Consider the following 23,478-nt stretch of genomic DNA (forward strand, 5'->3'; position numbering starts at 1 on the left):
AAAGAGAGGCCGGGCTGCCTTCTGAGGAGTAGGCGGTGATCGAATCGAGGACTGAGCATGCCCCCATTCTCATCAACAGAGCTGCAGTAGAGCAGGTTGAGAGCTTCAAGTTTCTTGGTGTCCACATCAACAAACTAACATGGTCCAAGCACACCATGACAATCATGAAGCGGGCAGGACAAAACCTATTCCCCCTCAGGAGACTGAAAAGGTTTGGAATGGGTCCTCAGATCCTCAAAAGGTTCTACAGCTGCACCATCGAGAGCATCCAGACTGGTTGCATCACTGTCTGGTATGGCAACTGCTCGGCTTCCGACCGCAAGGCACTACAGAGGGTAGTGCGAACGGCCCAGTACATCCCTGGGGCCAAGCTTCCTGCCATCCAGGACCTCTATACCAGGCGGTGTCAGAGGAAGGCCTTGAAAATTGTCAAAGACTCCAGCAACCCTAGTCATAGACTGTTCTCTCTGCTCCCACACGGCAAGCAGTACCGGAGCAAAGTCTAGGTCCAAGAGGCTTCTAAACAGCTTCTACCCCCAAGCCATAAGACTCCTGAACATCTAGTCAAATGGCTACCCAGACTTTTCACATTGCCCCCCTCACCACAGCCACTCTCTGTCATCTATGCATAGTCACTTTAATTAACTCTACCTACATGTACATACTACCGCAACTAACCGGTGCCCCTGCACATTGACTCTGTAGCAGCACCCCCCTGTATATATTGTTATTTTTACTGCTCTTTAAATACTTGTTACATTTCTCTCTTATTCTTATCTGTATTTTTTTTAAACTGCACTGTCGGTTAGGGGCTTGTAAGTAAGCATTTCACTGTAAGGTATCAAATACCTGTTGTATTTGGCGCATGTGACTAATACAATTTGATTTGACATGAGGGTTCTTTATGGTATAGCTGACACAGCGCATTTCTGATTAATTTAGGATTTTAGACAAATCTGACAGAAGTGACCAAATCTCTGGATCGTTTAAGAATCACAGTTGAGTGCTTGAAATTGGGATCCTTTGATTCGGACAGGGACATTTTCAGGCACAGAGCCGACATGGAAATTTACAAATATTTCAAGTATTTTCAAAAATTCCCAAAACTAACCTTTTCCCTTACAAATTTCCCCTAAATGTCATTTTTTATGCTTAAATAATGCAACAAAATCAAAAGAAATTCTACTCTAAATTTTCAAGAAAGCCCGACTTTCAAAAATCCCTCTACAACATAATATATTAAGGTTTCCATCAGAGACAAATGGAAGGATTTGATGGTACTGTCTGAGAAATGATTCTTGATTTTTTGATCGGTCAGACAATTTATCCTCATCTGTACTGGCTTAGTTAGTGACAACATTTGCCGCCACAGCACTTGATTACAACTGCTAACTGCTTATGTAGTTCGGCGTTCTCCAGGCTGTGCAAAACATGCGCGCCCAATTTCTCTATCCCAATACTAGCATGTGATTTTAACTGTTAGTAACCATTGAGGAGAGATTGGGGAAATGCAGTGTGCACATCATTTTAATAATAAGATGAAATATGCACACAGCCCCGAGAGGGGTTAACAGAGAAAAAAATAAACATACAAAATAATCACAAAAAAGGTATAAGAGAGAGTGCTTTGTGACAATTTGAAGAAAGGACATGTTCTCTCTCTCCGTCAGATGGTCCCAAAATATCAATGGCCCCTTCCTCCTTTTTCAGATCCTTTCATCCGCTGGTGACGGGGTCTGGGTCCATTAAGGATGAAAGGACCGGCACCCTATAAATCTGGATGCACCTCAGAGGTTAGTCCTTGGTCCTTTTTTCCTGCGTCCTTCCTTGCATGTGTGATACGGTCTCTTGTCCCAGGCACCCACTCATATTTCTTTGAACCTGACAACACAAGGCGAGATTAGCCCATTTCAGAATGGACCAAATACAAACCTATTCTGGTCATTAACATAGGTACCACATCATTGGATCTGATTAATTCAATGTAATTCTATATTTGAGGACTGGAGGAGAAGCAACCACCACATAATCTTCAACTGAGTATCCTCTCTGAAAATGTTGCAAGTAAACACAGTCCCTAGCACTTTCTCAACTTTGCTGGAGAGGCTAATGCTATGGAGTTAGTTTGGGAAGTGGAATAAATTAGGGGCATTATAGAGCCATGAGGTGCACAATTGTTGTTGGGGATGGAGCCTTTGGCAGCATTATTTGACAGGATGTGAGGGTTAGTTTGGGACTTGGAATAAACGGGACAGTGTGAGAGTGGCCGGTGCCTTGCGCAGTTGTGGATATTGGGATTGATACAGCTTCCTTTTAGCTTTGACACTTATGTAGCTCAAAGAAAGACACCTTGGACTGTAGTGTAACTCCATTATGACCAACCAGACGTTACATGGTGAATTATGGGTAATGTAGTACTGCTATAGTTTCCAAAACAGCCTACAATGACATATGTTAAACTTGATGTCACAATGGCTTTTAACCCTTTACATTCGTACCCGCATAAGGGTTGAAAATGGCAGATTTGGGCACTGATGAAACGCCTAAACAGGAACGCAGTGGCTGTACAGTATCATGCTATACATAACGTCTCTGACAGCCGTTCTGAACTTGAGCACCTCACACGACAAGAAGTTGCCCCCATCCCTGCATCTAAATTGGGCAACTTTTCCACATTTCTTGATGTCAGAGTGAGGGAAATGCTGTAAATTCAGAGGACTATGTATTTTGAAAGATGAGATAGAGGATTATAATAAATACCGCTGATGTCATACAAGCAAGCCAAACACCTGTGAGTCCAAAGGTGCACATCACATTTCCACGTCATATAGTTAACGTTTATGATCACTATGTTTGATGTACAGTTACTAGATGACATTGCATCATACACTGGGTTGTTCTGACAAGGATGAGCCCTTTTGCCTATTGTGAAGAAAATTTGCCACGGCACATGAACCCGAATGCACTCATGCCTCCTTTCTGTGCACACCAAAATTATGATCCGGTTCCCTGAATTGCACTGTTAAAGCCTAACACTAAGATCGTATTTTATAATTTAGCTAGTCATGTTGGCAATAAAACAGACTTTCAAATGATGCCCACCCGACAGACAGATTTATAATGAACAGTTTTTTTGGTATGAGTAAACAATAGTAATTGTGTGATGGCGGGGATGCAGGGTTGTGTACCAAAGAAAACAACTAAAAAAGTGTGGTTCCTCTAGTTCCTCAACGGCACTGCTAGGAGAGCTCAAAAAAGCATCTTATAGTTAAAGACTGTATGTATCCATAGTATTTTCTGATTTTGTTATCAACAAATGCGGTGAAAAGTACAGTAAATGTAAAATGCATATAAAATCAACAGTGTAATGTTTGGATTCAGTCTTGTGTCAGATGAATTGTTGTGTCCTCACACCTTTGGTCTAAGAATTTTTGCAAAATCTCCAAATTGTTCCCTTTCATTGCTACCATGGTTATGCATATGCTTTTCATATTTTTTCTGTAAGAAACATTTCAATTTAGCCCTATCCATATAGGCCAATTTCCACAAGTGCAAAGGGTTAATCGCAGTTGCCCAGTGTATATAGATTTGCAGAACATGGAAAGGTGCTTGTAATCAAGAAACCGTTACTTGACGCTGTGAAAGAATAAAGAAGCCTGAGTGCTCAGTGAACAGAGACGATTCTGTGTCACATTTGATTGAGCATCTAAGACCCAACTCAAGTCATCCATTCAAAGACAATCATGTCTCAAATCCTATGGGAACCTGTTGGAAATATAGAACTCTCAAGATGCAGGTTGTCCCAGATTGATAGTGATTGATTACCTATGATGCCTAAAAATAGCCTGAGGTGCAACTGCAATTTTTCTCGTAAACTGTCCAATGAAAATCTCACTTTTAAAAGTTAATATTCTGTTAACGTATACCCAAATATTATTGTCGATTCATTCTATACTCGTATAAATTGGAGAAAAAAAATTAAGAAAAATAAACTTGTATCAAACAGAATGTTTAAAAAAATGCTTGATATTTCCTCATAGAGGATGAGCTGGCCAATCAGTGGTCTACTCGCATGAATATTTTTTATGGCTGGAATATGCCCACACCATTCTAAAACAGAAAACATGCTTTTTAACATACTTAATTACCATGTTTTGGAAGAAAACTATTTCACTGATATTATAATTAATTTCTGGTAATATTTCATAGAAATTTGGAAATACTGGACAGTTACTTTAAAGCTGGCCAATTAATAAGCAGCCTGGAGGCCCCTTTGGAGTAGAATAATGGGCACCCTTAACCTCCAGGGAGAGGCTAATGTACAACAGCCCTACGTAGTAGCTATTTGTGGCTTTGACCTGTATTTCAAGGAACATACATTGTTGTGCACACGCAAGTTCAATTGCAAAAAAAAATTACCCTTAAGGAGCCAGTATTTGTTCACTCCTTAGACACACAAATTTATGATTTTATGACTTATTGCACTTAGAAGCCTCTTCATCTTAAGAAAATGAAACCAGCTTTTGGTTTCCTGATTGGTGATATAAGTGGTGTATTCATGAGTGGCTCACCCTCTTTGTCTGGGGCTGTGTCCACACCAGCCCCTCACCTCCTTATACACCAGCCTGGACAGCAGCTGGAAAACAGGAAGACAGCACACTCAACACAGTTTACCAATCACCCGACCTCAACCCAATTGAGATGGCTTGGGATGAGTTGGACCGCAGGGCGCTGGGGGAAAAGCAGCCAACAAGTGCTCAGCATACGTGGGAACTCCTTCAAGACTGTTGGAAAAGCATTCCTCATGAAGCTGGTTGAGAGAATGCCAAGAGTGTGCAAAGCTGTCATCAAGGCAAAGGGTGGCTTCTTTGAAGAATCTCAAATAGAAAATATATTTTGATTTGTTTAACACTTTTTTTGGTAACTACATTATTCCATATGCTTTATTTCATACAGTAAGGGAAAAAAGTATTTGATCCCCTGCTGATTTTGTACGTTTGCCCACTGACAAAGAAATGACCAGTCTATAATTTTAATGGTAGGCTTATTTGAACAGTGAGAGACAGGATAACAGCAAACGAATCCAGAAAAACGCATGTCAAAAATGTTATAAATTGATTTGCATTTTAATGAGGGAAATAAGTATTTGACCCCCTCTCAATCAGAAAGATTTCTGGCTCCCAGGTGTCTTTTATACAGGTAATGAGCTCAGATTAGGAGCACACTCTTAAAGGGAAGATGGACGGGGCCATGTACCGTCAAATCTTGGGTGAGAACCTCCTTCCCTCAGCCAGGGCATTGAAAATGGGTCGTGAATGGGTATTCCAGCATGACAATGACCCAATGACACGGCCAAGGCAACAAAGGAGTGGCTCAAGAAGAAGCACATTAAGGTCCTGGAGTGGCCTAGCCAGTCTCCAGACCTTAATCTCATAGAAAATCTGTGGAGGGAGCTGAAGGTTCGAGTTGCCAAACGTCAGCCTCAAAACCTTAATGACTTGGAGAAGATCTGCAAAGAGGAGTGGGACAAATCCCTCCTGAGATGTGTGCAAACCTGGTGGCCAACTACAAGAAACGTCTGACCTCTGTGATTGCCAACAGGGGTTTTGCCACCAAGTACTAAGTCATGTTTTGCAGAGGGGTCAAATACTTATTTCCCTCATTAAAATGCAAATCATTTAATAACAATTTTGACATGCGTTTTTCTGGATTTTTTCGTTGTTATTCTGTCTCCTACTGTTCAAATAAACCTACCATTAAAATTATAGACTGATAATTTCTTTGTCAGTGGGCAAACGTACAAAATCAGCAGGGGATACCTTTTTCCCCTCACTGTAGTTTTTAGGTCTTCACTATTATTCTACAATGTGGAAAATAATAAAAAATAAAGCAATACCCTGGAATGAGTAGGTGTGTCCAAACTTTTGACTGGTACTGTATACCTATATGTTTTCATATATATATAAAAATAAAATAAAAAATCCACATATTTATAACACAAATGTTTTTAAAACAAAGTATTCAGACCCCTTCCCTTTTTCCACATTGTTATGTTACAGCCTTATTCTAAAATGGATACAAATGTTGAAAAATCCTCATCAATCTACACACAATAACCCATAATGACAAAGCGAAAAACAGGTTTAGACATTTGCAGAAATGTTTTGGTACCCCTCTCCAGATGTGTGTCTCAACACAATCCTGTCTCAGAGCTCTACGGACAATTTCTTCACCCTCATGGCTTGGTTTTTGCTCTGACAAGCACTATCGACTGTGGGACCTTATATAGACAGGTGTTGGCCTTTCCAAATCCTGTCCAATCAATAGAATTTACCACAGGTGGACTCCAATCAAGTTGTAAATACATCTCAAGGATGATCAATTGAAACAGGATGCACCTGAGCTCAATTTCGAGTCTCATAGCAAAGGGTCTGAATACTTATGTAAATAAGGTATTTCAGTTTTTCTTTCTAAAAAAACAGATTTATGCTTTGTCTTTATGGGTTATTGTGTGCAGATTGATGAGGAAAAAAACAATTGAATCAATTTTAGAATAAGGCTGTAACGGGGTCTGAATACTTTCCAAATGCACTGTACAAGCTCCCAGTAATGTATTGGGTAAATTAGTAGCTCGCGACATGTTTTTTAAAAGTAGCTCTCATGGTAGAAAAGGTTGGAGAACGCTGTTGTACACAATCCACAGGTATAGCACCTTCTTTGTACATGTGGCTCAAATATTGCAGTGATTTATAAAACAAGACTAAACACTAACCAAACAGGCGAGGATATCAGCAGTGATCAGCATGAAGAAGACATTGTTCCACCCCGTTGGAGAGATCAGTCCTGCTAACAGAGGACCGAGGGCAGCACCTACAGGACAGTCAGAATAACAGTCAAACACTTGAGCAGGGGAAACCAAGCACCTGAAACCAGGGACCACATTTATCAACCGTGCGTAAATATCTCACTAAATTCTGATGATTCTAGGATTTGCATGTAAAAACTAATTGGCATTTATCAAACTGGCGCACGTAACATATGTTTTCACTGATATATCAGAGCCATATTTGTGCGCTCGTGAACGAGCGGTACAACCCCGCCTGGAAAACACCCCCCATCCACCTTTTATGGTAACAAAAATCCCTCATTTGCTGTATGATTTGGAGATGTTGGAACTGGGCCATGAGAGTTTGTAAAGTAAAGCGCAATGGCACATTTGATCACATTTATGTAGAGATATGCACAGAATGTTTTGTAGTGACTTTTTCCAAACAAGAAATGCATGCCGCCTATAGCGAGCGCCAAACACTAGCAGCACATTGTGCAAGTATGATTTTCTATTGGAACAATGTAAAAGTAGGACTAAATGCTATAGCACACTTCTATTGAAAATATAAAAAATTTTCAATATTTTGTTTATCAAATCGATGATTGTGTTTCTATCTCCTGCCTTGGTATAGGATCTGAATTTATAGATTGGATATGATGTTGCGCTCCTATCGCACAGCTATACTGTAGCCTACTGTATACCCATACTATCAAATTGGCTACCGGTCTATTTAATTTCTAGCATGTTTGGCTATTAAATGAGCGATGAATAAATGGTACACTAATAAATGTTGTGTAGCGGGAATAAACCAGTCATGTCAGAAAAGGACAGTCATGTCAGAAAAGGACAGTCATGTCCTGCAATATGATCATGATTTAGGCCTATATACCGTAAAACTTCAGTTAAAAGCTCAGTCTCAAATATCCACCTGTCCCTTTAAATAGCTGGGCAACGGCACACATTTCAGCCAATAAAACGCTGGGTTTGAATTGTTTACGAGGTTACCATGGATTACCATGAATTGTTTACAAGGTTTATCGTTTGAGTTGTTACATTAAACAATTCAGTAATGACTCAAAAGAAAATCTTCCTTTTTTTTTATCACCAGTAAGAAACTGCATGCCATTGGCTGCTAACAGCTGAGAACTGCTGGCTAACGATCAAGCACAAAAACAGTCAACAACCTTGGGGGTACAGACCCCTAGAAATCCTCAGAAAGTAAGAACTGACGAAAATGCAGTCAGAGGAGAATAACTATTCCGTCAAGGAATGTTTTTTTCCCTTTCTTTACTACGACAAAAGAAACGTGACAGAATGTGTAAATGATAACACAGTGCATGAAATGAATAGCTTAAAATGCTGGAAGTGAATGCTGGAACTAAGCAATTAACTATGTAAATGAGCAAAAGCTGTGTGCATTAAGGAAATAGATGCCTGGTTCAAATAGAAACCTGTCTCTAATAAGAGCCCGTTGTGTTCAGTGCTTGAAGCAAATAAATGCCAAAGCTATTAATACAAGTTTTACGGTAATAAAAGAAACACATTAGGCTACATGCTGCCATGCGATCTCCTTACCCACGGCAAATGCATCCGTTTTATCATTAGGCCTAAGTTGTGTTGTTATTAGCAGACCATTATTAAAATTCTGATGTATCAAACACCCCCATTTCACTCAAAATAACAATATTTGCTTGCAATACAATAGATCAACCACTAGAAGTGAGATATGCGTGGAGATACCCCCACTTTCACATCATGTTCAAAATGGATAAACAACAACCTTTGGGGAAAAACTGGCGCACGGATTGTTTAGAGGCTTTTTCGTGCGCACGCAGCTTTGATAAATAAGGCCCCAGGTCTGGATATACAATTTCATTTGGGACAACAATCATGAAAAGTCTGCCTTTAGAACACTACATGATTTACAATGGAAAATAATTGTGCATGGCAATTAGCCATGGACCATGTACATAAACTGTATAAAACAATTTGTAAATTACCACATTACACTGCAATAAGTGAGCATTGACGTGAATCTCAAAACATAGGTGACCTCAAATAAATAAATAAAAACATTCCTTCATGCATTGACAGAGGCACACATAAATGCACCATAGCCCCACTAACCCATTACTAGTCACCATTACAAGCATCAAAACTAAAACAACAAAATCAGTACCAATCCCCCATGTGGCCCAGACATTCCCCACATACCTATTGACCCTGTGCCATCAATTATGGCCGTGACCGTTGACAACGCTCTAGAGTTTCCCCTCAGGCTCTCATGTGTCCCCTATGAAAGGAAAAACACTCATTATGAACCAACATTCAATCCTATTTCCCAATTTGTCTCCTCGATTCCTTGCGTCCTTTCTCCTCAAAACGCATTGAAGGTGATTGTCTGATGGGAGGCACCGGTTTGAGAAAGAGGCAAGGGAGACAGAATGCAAGGAATCGAGGAAAGACGCATTAAGATAGAGCCTTGGACTAACAGGGGATGTGGGGGGAGTGGGGCAATGAGGAGCTTATCTCCTCCGTGTGACTTCGGGAGAGCTGAGGACCTCATGTTAGAGGCACGAAGTGGTCCATTCTGGAATGGATATGCTTACCAGGTCAGCAGACACAGCGGTGGTGATGAGGGCGTAGGGTCCGTTCACCAGGGCTCCACACACCAACAGCATCCCTACGGTGCAGAGGTACACAACAACACAGCACTGTGAGAGAATCAGGCATGTACAGTACGCTAGCTAGCAGATAGCAAGGGTCTTTTTTAGGAAGATTTTCATTGTGATATGTGGTTATGTTGATTGCCTACTTCAGTTGAATGCACCGATTGTAACTCGCCCTAGATAAGAGCGTCTGCTAAATACGAAAGGCTACAAACACACAACCGACACACAGTTTAGTACAATGTGTTAAATTGGAGCATTGATGTAGTTGTTAGCAGGAGGGGTTGAGACTAAAATGGCGCTATGGCTTGAAAGTCAAAAGCCATACAAATGTATCTCTTACCGATTGTGGTTCCTAGGCTATGCTGGCCAATGTGGTTGTACAGGAACAGCTAGGAAAGCAAAACAAACATTTGGACTGGATTTTGGATAAAAGGTGGCAGTCTTGAAGGATTGGCTCATGATTTAATAACCCACATGTAAACCCAAAGGAAAACATTCAGCTATGCTGAAAAACAGATTGACACAATAGTGTCAAAGACCTTGCAACCTATCACGAAATGTTTCTCGGGCAGCGGGTGAAATTCACTGCCAATTCCAGAGCTACAAAGCGCAGCCAAAGTCCATCATGCAGTCATATTTACATGACATATACAGTACCAGTCAAAAGTTTGGAAACACGTACTGATTCCAGGGTTTTTCTTTATTTGTACCATTTTCTACATTGTAGAATAATGGTGAAGACATCAAAACTATTAAATAACACATATGGAATCATATAGTAAGCAAAAAAAGTGTTAAACAAAATCTAAATATATTTTATATTTGAGATTCTTCAAAGTAGCCACCCTTTGCCTTGATGACAGCTTTGCACAATGAGTAGGTGCGTCCAAACTTCTGACTGGTACTGTATGTGATCAATACATTTACTGAGAGAATTTCCTCTTGTCATTAGTGAATATAAAGTGTGTCCAGTCAACATTTGCAATTCAGGCCTTTGTGGAGGCCTTTCCTTTCATGATATAAAGTATATTTTTGCCCAGCACCGGTTTTCTAAAGAATGGAATGTGCATATTACTCTCAAATGCCACATTTACAATTCAAAGAGGAGTCATAAGTGTACTATAATAAAGAGACACTAGAAATGTCCATGGTGTTACACATGGTTAAAGCCAGTGATGTCTTTTGTGTGAATGCACACTCACCATTGGAGCAGCCACGATTAACATGACACAGCAAGTTGAGGCTCTGCCCCCAGTTTGGTCCGACACCAGTCCAGCCACGACGCCCCCTGCAGACACACAACACACGCTTAACATACACGCTTAACACAGACTTAACACGTAGGGGAAGATAGCAGTCCTACATCATCTGAAAATATTCAGCCTTTGAGGAGCTGCATTGAAGATCAATAGTAAGTGTTCAGACACAAATACAGTAGGAGCCAATCATTGGCCAATTCTAATGAGAACTCTTCTGACTGCAGACATCACTTGGTATGTCTATGTTCTGTTTTGTTATGACTGCAGAAACCCCTCGTTATGTCTATGACTTGTTATAACTACAGTGTAGACAAAACATCCAGGCCAATCAGAGAAGAGCTTCCTGGTTCCTCATATGATCTCTCGGAGTATTGCGCTATAAAGGTTACATAATTGCATATAAAGTCAGTCACGTGACTGTTAAGGCTTACCAACAATTCCTCCTACATCAAATAGTGTTGACATGTCCCCAGCTTCCTTGGGGTCAAAATGGGCTGAGGAAATAAACATTAGGAATTTTAAGCGACACAGTATGCCAAACTAACTAACGGCGCATCTCACAACGCAAAGCAAATCATTATCAGCTTATAAGCATTGTTAGCATTTGAACCCTCAGGTGAACTGTCAACAAATAGGAGCTAAACTGAGTACGTACCAACATTAGAGATGTAGAGAGGAAGCCAGTAGAGAAAGGTGTAGCTAACAAGCTTAGCGAACAGCAGACAGAGGGAGAACTCCATTACACCCTGTAAGATAATATCACACAAACTCAGCAAAAAAAGAAACATCCCTTTTTCAGGACCCTGTCTTTCAAAGATAATTCGTAAAAATCCAAATAACTTCACAGATCTTCATTGTAAAGGGTTTAAACACTGTTTCCCATGCTTGTTCAATGAACCATAAACGATTAATGAACATGCACCTGTGGATAGGTCGTTAAGACACTAACAGCTTACAGACGGCAGGCAATTAAGGTCACAGTTATGAAAACTTAGGACACTAAAAAGAGGCCTTACTACTGACTCTGAAAAACACCAAAAGAAAGATGCCCAGGGTCCCTGCTCATCTGCGTGAATGTGCCTTAGGCATTCTGCAAGGAGGCATGAGGACTGCAGATGTGGCCAGAGTAATAAATTGCAATGTCCGAACTGTGAGACACTTAAGACAGCACTACAGGGAGACAGGACGGACAGCTGATCGTCCTCGCAGTGGCAGACCACGTGTAACAACATCTGCACAGGTACATCCGAACATCACACCTGCGGAACAGGTACAAGATGGCAACAACTGCCCGAGTTACACCAGGAACGCACAATCCCTCCATCAGTGCTGAGACTGTCCGCAATAGGCTGAGAGAGGCTGGACTGAGGGCTTGGAGGCCTGTCCTCACCAGCAACAATGTCGCCTATAGGCACAGACCCACCGTCGCTGGACCAGACAGGACTGGTAAAAAGTGCTCTTCACTGACGAGTGGCAGTTTTGTCTCACATGGGGTCATGGTTGGATTCGCATTTATCGTTGAAGGAATGAGCGTTACACCGAGGCCTGTACTCTGGAGCGGGATCGATTTGGAGGTGGAGGGTCCGTCATGGTCTGGGGCAGTGTGTCACAGCATCATCGGACTGAGCTTGTTGTCATTGCAGGCAATCTCAACACTGCGTTACAGGGAAGACATCCTCCTCCCTCATGTGGTACCCTTCCTGCAGGCTCATCCTGACATGACCCTCCAGCATGACAATGCCACCAGCCATACTGCTCGTTCTGTGCATGATTACCTGCAAGACAGGAATGTCAGTGTTCTGCCATGGCCAGCAAAGAGCCAGGATCTCAATCCCATTGAGCACGTCTAGGACCTGTTGGATCGGAGGGCTAGGGCCATTCCCCCCAGAAATGTCCGGGAACTTGCAGGTGCCTTGGTGGAAGAGTGGGGTAACATCTCACAGCAAGAACTTTCAAATCTGGTGCAGTCCATGAGGAGGAGATGCACTGCAGTACTTAATGCAGCGGGTGGCCACACCAGATACTAAATGTTACTTTTGATTTTGACCCCCCCCCTTTACTCAGGGAAACTTTATTCAATTTCTGTTAGTCACATGTCTGTGGAACTTGTTCAGTTTATGTCTCAGTTGTTGAATCTTGTTATGTTCATACAAATATTTACACGTTACGTTTGCTGAAAATAAACGCAGTTGACAGTGAGAGGACGTTTCTTTTTTTGCTGAGTTTATTACACACTGGTCATAGAGCAGTCATAGCAACTGTCATAACAATAAAACAAAACTGGATGGTCTTCAGAGATATATGGGAGGGGTTGAGGGCAGCTGAAGGCTGGGACTAAAAAACAAAAGATAACTAATGTAAAATATACTGTACATGAAATGTTTGAAATATGTATAAGCTGGAAGTGGAAGCCTTAGTATTGTTGTCTATTAGTTTCCTCCAATTAGGGGAGGGGTGGTAGGGTTAGGGGAAAATAATAAATAAAGAAAATATATTTAATTATACTGAACAAAAATATAAAAACGCAATACTTTTTTTGGTTTTTAATTTAGCTTATGAAACATGGAACCAACACTTTACATGTCGTGTTTATATTTTTCGTTCAGTGTAGTTTACTCCAATTAGGGGAGGGGTGGTAGGGTTAGGTGAAAATAATAAAGGAAAATATATTTAAAAAATGTATTTAAAATAATATACATATATGAGGGATTAGATATAATGCAGACAATTACAGTGATCGAAGCCACAATCTATCAGCAACACTAAAACTGTTCTACCGCCTTTTAGAAATAAAAAAAAGTAATTACAACAGTCTACAGCATTTCCAGTTTATACATATAATACATTATCAACCATGAGTCACAATAGAAAGCAAATGAAACAGCTTGAAATTAAAGTAGATAGTGATCCGCACTCACAGGTATCCTGAGGGCCCCACAGAAGCTGATGGCCTCGGTGTGCTCCTCTGTCGACTCGGAGGAGATAGAGTTGGACAGGCCAGGACTGCTGAAGATCTCCTCGTTAACAGATGAGTTTTGTAAGAGAGGCTCCTTCTCGTTGTCCTCCTGCACATAGAACAATGCTAATTGCTGTGTAACATTTTTTACATTTTAGTCATTTAGCAGACGCTCTTATCCAGAGCGACTTACAGTAGTGAATGCATACATTACATTAAAAAAAAATTTTTTTCTGTGCTGGCCCCCCATGGGAATCGAACCCACAACCCTGGCGTTGCAAACACCATGCTCTACCAACTGAGCTACAGGGAAGGCTACAACTATTGACTATGTTTTATGTATAGTCTAACATGTCTTCTATTACTCTATAATATCAAGTCTTTCGAAAGAAAGGGAAATTATAGAATGACAAAACATTGGTCAAAACAAAATCAGGCCATAATCTAGGGGTAGCTGGTAGCCTCGAGGTTACAAAAGCAGGGCTGATATCATATCTCAGGTGCCACCGACACCGACTGCCCTTGAGCAAGGCAGCCCTTCTCTATAATACTAAGGGCTTCATATGTTCTTTGGTTATACTTACATGGTGCTGCGGAGGGCTGCAGCCGACATCTTCTGGTTCTGTGACAACAAAAAAGGTTGTGCTCACAAATCCATTTTCATGTCAAAATACAGTCTTGGGACAAGCCTATTCTCATTTTACATAAATCCTGTCGGAGAACCCAACATGATCCATTTTCAAACTAGGTTAATAAAAACGTATCCTCCATAATAACTTTCTAATGGCAATGAATATTGTATACCATTTCATTTGGATTCTGTGATCTACTGTATCAAGCTTCAATAGGTTGCAGTGGTTTATGCATTCAGCACTATGGTCCTGTTGACATGTTTTGAACATCTCAAAGTAAGAATAGTGATCTAGGATCAGGCCCCCTCTGTCCATTCATTATAATCTAAAAAGGCAAAACTGATCCTAGATCAGCACTCCTACTTTCTCTATGAATACAGAGCCAGAGGTCAAAGGTCACACTCACTCTCCACCAGAAAGAAGAAACAGAGAATGCCTGTGGATGCGATAATGATTCCGGGCACGATGAAGGACATGCCCCAGGCCGAGGACACAAAGACGCCGGCGATGAGCGAACCCAGGATGTTGCCTACCGAGGTGTGTGAGTTCCACACGCCCATGATGAACCCTCGTCTGGAGGGAGAAGGACAGACACACACAGGACACACACAGATGGGTTGGACATGAAAGAAGTGGATTTAGAAACATTGTATATCTTGACAGTGAAAGGTGAGACAGTGAGCCTGCTTACATTAACTTATAGGGACACTTGAACATAGGGAATTTATTGGAGTGAATTCAATATATACTTAAAACATTCAACACACCGGTACTAAATACTGAGGAGAGCTTTCAGCAGAACTGGACATCTGTAAATTGTTCCTATTTTTAATTTCCGAACACTCATTACACTCAAACAAAGGAACTGACCGCAGAGTTCTGTTTTTAATTTCGCATAATGTGACTGACCTTGAGCAACAAAAAAATACCCTACACAATATGGAAAAGGGGTACTGATACTGGGCACTCAGCATTGCTGAACCGGTCAGGAGTAAGAATATGTCTCACTCACTTCCCCTTTCCGAACCAGTTCCCAACGCAGGCCACCACTGCAGGCCAGCCCGTTGTCTGCACTAGTCCATTCATTGCCTAGGGAAGTAAGAGAGGGAGATTTAGACTTTTAGATGCTTTTAATGTCAACATTAAATATGCCCCTATACCCAACCCGGTGAGAGAAAAAAAAGATGGAGAGATGTTTTGTGTCCCCATGAGAGAGATACAAACAAAGACACAGAAGAGAGAAGGGGGCTGGGCCGGTTACCCACACCATTATATTATCACACACATAGCCTTGAGAAAAGCACTGGCATGGAAACAATCCCTCAGCCTCCCTCACACGCTCTACATCATATGATACTGCTGACCTGTCATGTGATAGTGCCTAAAGCCCCCATGCCAACTTTTACCTGACTTTCCTTTTACAACCCAAGTTGTTTTGTCGCTGCATATGCTCAGATAGGAAAACTCATGAATGTGCATTCATACACAAGGCCCTGTATACACAGTGTGGACAAAGATTTAACTTTAAACTGTTGTTTTTCAGTACCAGGCTGTGTTCATTAGGCACGAAACACAAGACAACTGACTGAAACAGAGGGACTACCAGGACTTCCCATTGCAAAAATGTTTACGCTGCAAACTCTTATGAACATGCCCCAGGTCGGGCCTGAACTCAAAGGTAACTATGCTGCGGGGTGTGAGCGAGTGACAATGGTTTTAGAGCAGATTTAACCCTTACCTGGACGAAGGCGTAATACCAGATGGAGTGGATGTTCCAGTAGAAGCCCAGGCCAAACAGACATGTGAAGAGACCACTGAGAAGCATCCCGGTGGTCAGGTAGTATCGCAAGGGCACGCGCTCACCAAATATCCCACTGTCAAAACATACAACACATCATCTGGTTAACTCCTTGTAGTGAGGTTTAATACACCCGCAAGCACGCACACCCACAAAAACAACACAATCATAGGATTTACATCATTCTGCCTACCTGAAAAACATGCCAATGGCATAAGCAACGAGGAAGGAGTTGTCCACGGCTCCAAACAGAGTCTGGTAGTTGTCCTGGTCTGGAGAAAACGAGTCGGCACAGAAAATGTCAGAATGAAATCTACTGTCGTAATGCTTAAACAGCAACATAAAAACGGATTCATTCTACTGATATGGTGTGCTTTCTATATTCTCAGAAACACTTTGGAAATGTTTTGGAAGCATTTCTATTCCTTTTTAAAAATGATCGAAGAAGTCAAGTCAAGCAGAGGACTCACCAAATGGCGCCCAGTCACACCAGGTTTCATTGTCAGTTCCATTGAGGTTCGGTGGCCGAATGAGGGTGGAACAATTTTTGTGCAGCTCACTCTGTATATACATGGGGCAATAACCAGAGATTACACACATGGACACAAAACATTCAGCCTTCAAGACGCAACCAGCTTAAACGTCTTGAAACAAAAACAGCCACTATCATATAACTTTCTGAAAAATGACTATGCTAACTATTATAGTGCAACTTGAGTGTTCTAGGGCTTTTGTGACCTAGAACACTTAGATATGTTAGAATATAGAGCTGAACAGTGTGGCCTTACGTTAAGATGCCTGGTTAAATAAAGGTTACATTTAAAAAATTAAAATAAATAAGATAATGTTTCATAAAGGTTTGTGAAGTCAGTGTATCACCTTGACGATGCTGATGGGTTTCCGGGAGAGATGGTAGCTGGTATAGAACAGAAAGGTGAGGAAGAGGGTGAAACCTCTGTACCTGCACAGAGAGTAGAAAAAGAACTCATTCTAATGTTGTCCAAAGCAAATACCATCAACAACCTCACCTTTGTCAAAGCACACACATTTTTTGGACAGTCTCTTATACATTACTCTTATACATTATCTAGAGGTCTACAGGGCTTGGGTATTATGGGATGTTAGTCTCATAAGACAGGGGGGGAGAAAGAGAGAAAGAGAAAGAGAGAGAAAGGCTTCAAACTACCATCCTGAAGAGAGATCTGAGGAGAAGAGAAAACTAAACAATTGTTCACATGGTCTTGTCTGTACAGTAGGCAGAACACTTAGGCTTGATTTTTTAGTGGGAACCAAAACAGGGTATTCAGAAGAGTTCATTACTGCTGATTGCAGTACAGAGAGGTGTACACTGCACAGGAAGGCAGCTAGCTACACCACACACGCTCTGTATTGACCTGTTTACATTTCCTGGAGTGGAAAGGAAGGTTTTACCACATTTAGATTTTAGTAACAACCTCACTCAGAACCTGGTGTAAACTCCTCAAGCTAATTGCACACAACACATAAGATGCATCCAAAAAGACACCCTATTACTGCACTACTTTTGTCCAGAGCGCTATGGACCCTGGTCAAAAGCAGTACACTAGGACCTTGGTCAAATGTAGTGACTACTGGGATGCCATTTCGGACACAAACATTCAGGAGAACGTGTTGTGCGCAAGACTTTTATAGTTTGACTGACTAAATCTAGGACAAAGTGTGACTATTTCGTCAGGTTTATGGAACAACCTGGGTCAGTGACAGCAATAATCCAGAAAGTATTGTGGATTGATGAAATGTTGTAGAAATCCAACAGTGTAGATGGCCTTCACCTAGGATGTTTTCACGTAAAATTCTATGCTTCTTTTTGCACAAGACATCTTTGAATATGGGGTTTAAAGGGAAAATACCGCAATTGTGGCCCACAATTTGTGGCGTTCCAACAACAACAATTCTGGCAAATTAGTTCGCAATGAGCCAGGCGGCCCAAACTGTTGCATATACCCTGACTCTGCGTGCAATGAACGCAAGAGAAGTGACACAATTTCTCTATTTAATATTGCCTGTTAACATGAATTTCTTTTAACTAAATATGCAGGTTCAAAAATATATACTTCTGTGTATTGATTTTAAGAAAGGTATTGATGTTTATGGTTAGGTACAGTCGTGCAACAATTGTGCTTTTTTTCCACGAATGCGCTTTTGTTAAATCCTCCCCCGTTTGGCGAAGTAGGCTGTGATTCGATAATAAATTAACAGGCACCACATTGATTATATGCAATGCAGGACAAGCTAGTTAACCTAGTAATATCATCAACCATGTGTAGTTAACTAGTGATTATGTTAAGATTGATTGTTTTTTATAAGATAAGTTTAATGCTAGCTAGCAACTTACCTTGGCTCCTTGCTGCACTTGCGTAACAGGTAGTCAGCCTGCCACGCAGTCTCCTCGTGGAGTGCAATGTAATCGACGTCTAAAAATGCCGATTACCGATTGTATTAAAAACGGCCCTAATTAATCGGCCATGGCAATTAAATTGGTCAACCTCAATTATATGTAATGAACAGTGGCGATTTTAGCATGTAAATCTTGGTGGGGCAAACACCCCCAAAAATAGCAAATATGCATGCCAGCAAAGGCACTACAAAACACTAAACAATACATTAATTGTCCTATAACTGTGACAAACGGTGCCCACAAACTGTTAGGGCCTACATAAAGCTGTCCCAACACCTTACCACTGCTACACCTGGCTATCAGCGGAGCCTTGTCTGGCAGTTCATTCGGCCTCATTTACTGCCTTTTTATAAAACATAGTTGACTTGCTTAAACAAAATGTGGTTTCTCCTGACAATTGAGACTACAAACTATGGCATAATGACGATAAGGGCAATCTGTCAGTTCAATTAAGACATTCATGAGCGAGATAGGATGGACGCAGTCAATATAACTATTTGTTCAGCACTTTTGAAATGTAGAGCGACAGAATTCAGAACATTGGCCGTTCTTACCCCGAGTTCCCGACTTGGAATTCCGAGACTGATGACAGTTCAAAACGTATTTTCCCCAGTTTGAGCTTGTTTTTTCCAGAGTTCCCAGTTGTCTTGAACTCACTGAAGTCCGAGATTTCACAGTTCCGAGTCTCCAGTTGTTTTGAACGCTGCAGAAGTCATGCTGGATTGACAGCATGGCTAATGTTTATCTTTTTAAGCTTGGAAAAGAGACCCTTACACCTACACTTGGACTACACACCCATTCCACTGAATAACAGGCTAGTGATTGCCTTGCAATGCTTGCAGTTAGCCACTGATTCCTTCCACACCACTCATTGTTGAATTGGCGATTTCCAACATAAACTAATATTTATGTCCAATGGCCGATGAGAAACGATACATTTTATCTATAATTTCTCTTCATATGACAAGGATTGAAAATTATTTGCCAGTAGATTGTCGACTTGATTCATGATGATGACTGCTAGCTAAGATTTTGAAAGTATTATGTTGACATTATCAGTCCAATAAAAGCTACAGTAGATATAACGTGATTTGACGTCATTTATCTGTGTCCAATGACCGTGAGCTTTCTTGGATGGGCACTTCTAATGTAACTCTGTGGCAGCACCCAAGCTGCTTGAATTTTCGAGGTAGCTGTCTAGTGGTGGCTATTTAGCAGCCTGATAGTCTGGACGTAAAAGCTCTTGGCCACTGGCCAGTCTTCCCGTTTTTGCCATGATGCACCTGAACCCTGACCTTAACCTAGCCACAACAAATTAGAATCTGTAACATATCATACAATATGTAACGAATTTGCGAAACGTATGTTTGCAAATTCGTAACATATTGTGGATATCCACAAATTAATACATATCATACGAAACGTAACATTTCATACTAAATGGAGTGTCCCAAATGTATGTACTGAATAATACAAAATGCTTTGAGACCAGGTTACAGCCTCATGTCTAGCCAATCATTGACTTCTATCTGATTAGGGACAACATCGCTGCCCCCCCCCCCCCCCCCCCCCCGTCATCAACCTACATACTGTACAATGCAATAGTTTTGTTTGCATAAAGGGTGTCACACACACACACAATAGAATTCAAAGATAGTAGAAACTTACCCGCTGTCTCTTGAGAAGGACGTGATCAGTCTGATGCCGGGAGCCAAAGAAGACCTCATCTTCGAAAAACTTGTTAAAACCGCTTACACTTTTCTCTCAAACATGGCATAAAAAGTTAGTTCGTTCGCCTTGTATACATCCAATTGGTATTGTCTGTTAAAAAAATAGGACTACAAAAATATCTAAAAACAGCATAAAAACAAACTGAAAGTCTATACATGGGACTTCAAAACAGCTTCTCACACTGGTTCGAGCTCCGGTGACTTAGAATTTTTAGTTACAATATTCCATCGATATTTTTCGCACTTTGATTATAAAAACACTGGTTTATTTCTTTTTTTGTTTAAAGTCAGCGCACTGATCAAAACAGCTTCAGTCGCTTGGCTATTCCTACTTCCTGTTAATGTGTGAATCTCCGCCAACAATGAATTCCCATAGATTTCCATGCATGCCTGAGCAAGCTGATAGCGTTATAAAAGCCGGTTCCTATAAATACTCTATGCACTTCTCTACCGTGTCACATGCGCATTAGTCCACATGTTTACGGATTCTGTCCATAATAGTTCAAGGGTAGCCATTTCCCAATATTTTCCAAGCCCAGCCGCCGTACTAAAACAAATCTTCCCGAAGCGCGTGGACATGTGATTCCCGTATCTGACGTCACGGCATTAAAGGAGCGATGACTGATTTCCTCTTCAAGTACTATACCACCACCACAGAGAATGATGCTTTGTCTTCTGTCAATCAAATGTGGTACAGCCTACATACAGCAGAAAATGAAAAGGCATCAGTGTGTTTGAAATGTAAATTATGCTCCTCTAAAATTACAGATTGAAAAGTTTCTAGGGTCATAAGTGGAGCACAGTGGCTCCTGAGTGGCACAGTGGTCTAAGGCACTGCATCTCAGTGCAAGACTGTAGTCCCTGGTTCAAATCCAGGCATCACTGTAGTTCCTTGTTTAAATCCAGGATGAGTTGCATCTGGCTGTGATTGGGAGCCCTATAGGGTGGTGCACACATAGCCCAGCATCATCTGGGGTAGGCTGTCATTGAAAATAAGCTTTTGTTCTTAACTGACTTGCCTAGTTAAATAAAGGTTAAAACATTTAAATGTTGAAAAACTGTGCTGAGAAGGACAATGTAAAAAGAAAATAGTCATTACTGTTTGGTTCGGGTCAACACAATCCTTTGTGTGAAAAGGATATTGAAAATTTCCAGGGCAAAAACACCTTGAGGGGGGTGATACCTCTCATGATTACAGGGTTTATGAACAGTGTGTTACAGTGAGAGTGGGAAAGCACACCAGAATTTCAAATAAAGCGTTGAGAAAATCTCTCATTATTAGGTATCTTAAATTAGACCTACACACAAGCAATTTGTAAAAAACCTCTGTGCACTCATTGTAATAGTTCATTATGGTAGTTGCTCTCGTTTCTCAGGATTGTGGCATTGATTCATTTGTTTTAATGTTACTACATGGATGCAAACTCAAAGGCTTTAAGTGCGCTTTTCTGATAAGAGTGCCTTGGTATTTTTGGATGGTCTTTATCAGGGTTCCTCAATAAGCGGCAAGCAGGTGATTTTATTTGGCCCCCAAGTTGAGAATTTTGATATAAAAAAAATATATATATAATTAATTGTTGCACATAAGACAAAAATCACCCGGAAAATCAGCTCAAAGTGATTTAAATTTAGGATATCTGTTCCCAAATTATCCCATGCATTACTAGAGGCATATGTGCTAACTATTCCCACACACAACTAGAGGCATATGTGCTCGTATCCAGTGGTGTAAAGTACTTAAGTAAAAATACGTTAAAGTACTACTTAAGTAGTTTTTTTGAGTGTCTGTACTTTACTACTCATATTTTTGACTACTTTTACTTTGACTTCACTACATTTTTAAAGAAAATAATGTACTTTTTACTCCATACATTTTCCCTGACACCCAAAAGTTTATATTTATATTGCTTAGCAGGACTGAAAAATGGTCAGATTCACACACTTATCAAGAGAACATCCCTGGTCATCCCTACTGCCTCTGATCTGGCGGACTCACTAAACACAAACACTTTATTTGTAAATGATGTCTGAGTGTTGGAGCAGTGGTGGTTCTATCTTGTGTGGTTCTCTGGGCGAACCCCCCCCCCCCCCTTGGTAGCATTTCGTAGTGTGACTGATTTGACTAATTGCATTAGTACTGTACAAAGTTAGAAGTGCGCTATTTGATAGATTCCCCCCCTCCCCATCTCGTACTTCTGAGTGGGAGACCTTCTCAGGCAGTAGCCTGCCTAGCTCACAAACTAGAATCAGGGAACCCACTCCGACAAGGTTAATTGACCCACAGTCGCACACGGTGACATGATATCATTGACATGACATACAAATGAGAGATAGAAAACCGATCGCACAAATGTCACCATTCTGATTTATTTTTGTGCAGGCGCTCCGTGCCTCCCCCGGCAAGATGCTGCCCTGGGCGGCTGCCCATGTCTCCCATACCTAAATCCGCCACTGTGTTGAGTGTGCCCCTGGCTATCCATAAATAAATAAAAACAAGAGAATTGTACCATCAGGTTGGCTTAATATGAGGATGAGTTATACTTTTACTTGTTCTTTTGATACCCACGTATACAGTGGCAAGAAAAAGTATGTGAACACTTTGGAATTACCTGGATTTCTGCATAAATTTGTCATCACATTTGATCTGATCTTCATCTAGGTCACAACAATAGACAAACATAGTGTGCTTAAACTAATTACACACAAATTATTGTATTTTCTTGTCTATATTGAATACATCATTTAAACATTCACAGTGTAGGTTGGAAAAATATGTGAACCCCTAGGCTAATGGCTTCTCCAAAAGCTTTAATCAATGAGACGAGATTGGAGATGTTGGTTAGAGCTACCTTGCCCTATAAAAACACTCACAACATTTTAGTTTGCTATTCACAAGAAGCATTGTCTGATGTGAACCATGCCTCGAACAAAAGACATCTCAGAAGACCTAAGATTAAGAATTGTTGACTTCCATAAAGCTGGAAAGGGTTACAAAAGTATTTCTAAAAGCCTTGATGTTCATCAGTGCACGGTAAGACAAATTGTCTATAACATTTACATCATTTAGCAGACGCTCTTATCCAGAGCGACTTACAAATTGGTGCATTCAACTTATGATATCCAGTGGAACAACCACTTTACAATAGTACATCTATATCTTTTTTG

At 40.9% G+C, this 23,478-nt stretch overlaps 1 protein-coding gene across 1 annotated transcript; it reads right to left on the minus strand.

The window, feature by feature from the left end:
- Nucleotides 1-1,509: 1,509 nt before the first annotated feature.
- Nucleotides 1,510-20,911, minus strand: LOC115148608 (glucose-6-phosphate exchanger SLC37A2). The gene is made up of 18 exons (XM_029690652.1): nucleotides 20,252-20,911; nucleotides 17,026-17,107; nucleotides 16,617-16,707; nucleotides 16,340-16,418; nucleotides 16,087-16,222; nucleotides 15,361-15,437; nucleotides 14,755-14,921; nucleotides 14,301-14,338; nucleotides 13,679-13,825; nucleotides 11,416-11,506; nucleotides 11,192-11,254; nucleotides 10,704-10,789; nucleotides 9,842-9,890; nucleotides 9,439-9,512; nucleotides 9,044-9,122; nucleotides 6,773-6,870; nucleotides 4,572-4,636; nucleotides 1,510-1,881 (listed from the first exon to the last, which is right to left on the minus strand). The coding sequence occupies exons 1-18, from the start codon at nucleotides 20,308-20,310 to the stop codon at nucleotides 1,866-1,868; spliced, it is 1,497 nt and encodes a 498-aa protein (XP_029546512.1). The 5' UTR covers nucleotides 20,311-20,911; the 3' UTR covers nucleotides 1,510-1,865.
- Nucleotides 20,912-23,478: the final 2,567 nt, after the last annotated feature.

This window comes from Salmo trutta, chromosome 15 (assembly GCF_901001165.1).
Source record: "Salmo trutta chromosome 15, fSalTru1.1, whole genome shotgun sequence".
NCBI classification, from domain to species: domain Eukaryota; kingdom Metazoa; phylum Chordata; class Actinopteri; order Salmoniformes; family Salmonidae; genus Salmo; species Salmo trutta.

Excerpts from the sequence above, each read along its gene's own strand:
- LOC115148608 (XM_029690652.1), bottom strand. The coding sequence starts at position 20,310 with ATGAGGTCTTCTTTGGCTCCCGGCATCAGACTGATCACGTCCTTCTCA. Across the intron at positions 16,708-17,025 it reads AACCCATCAGCATCGTCAAG|AGTGAGCTGCACAAAAATTG; the intron begins GTGATACACTGA and ends ATGTATATACAG. Across the intron at positions 4,637-6,772 it reads CTGATATCCTCGCCTGTTTG|CTGCTGTCCAGGCTGGTGTA; the intron begins GTTAGTGTTTAG and ends CCTGTTTTCCAG.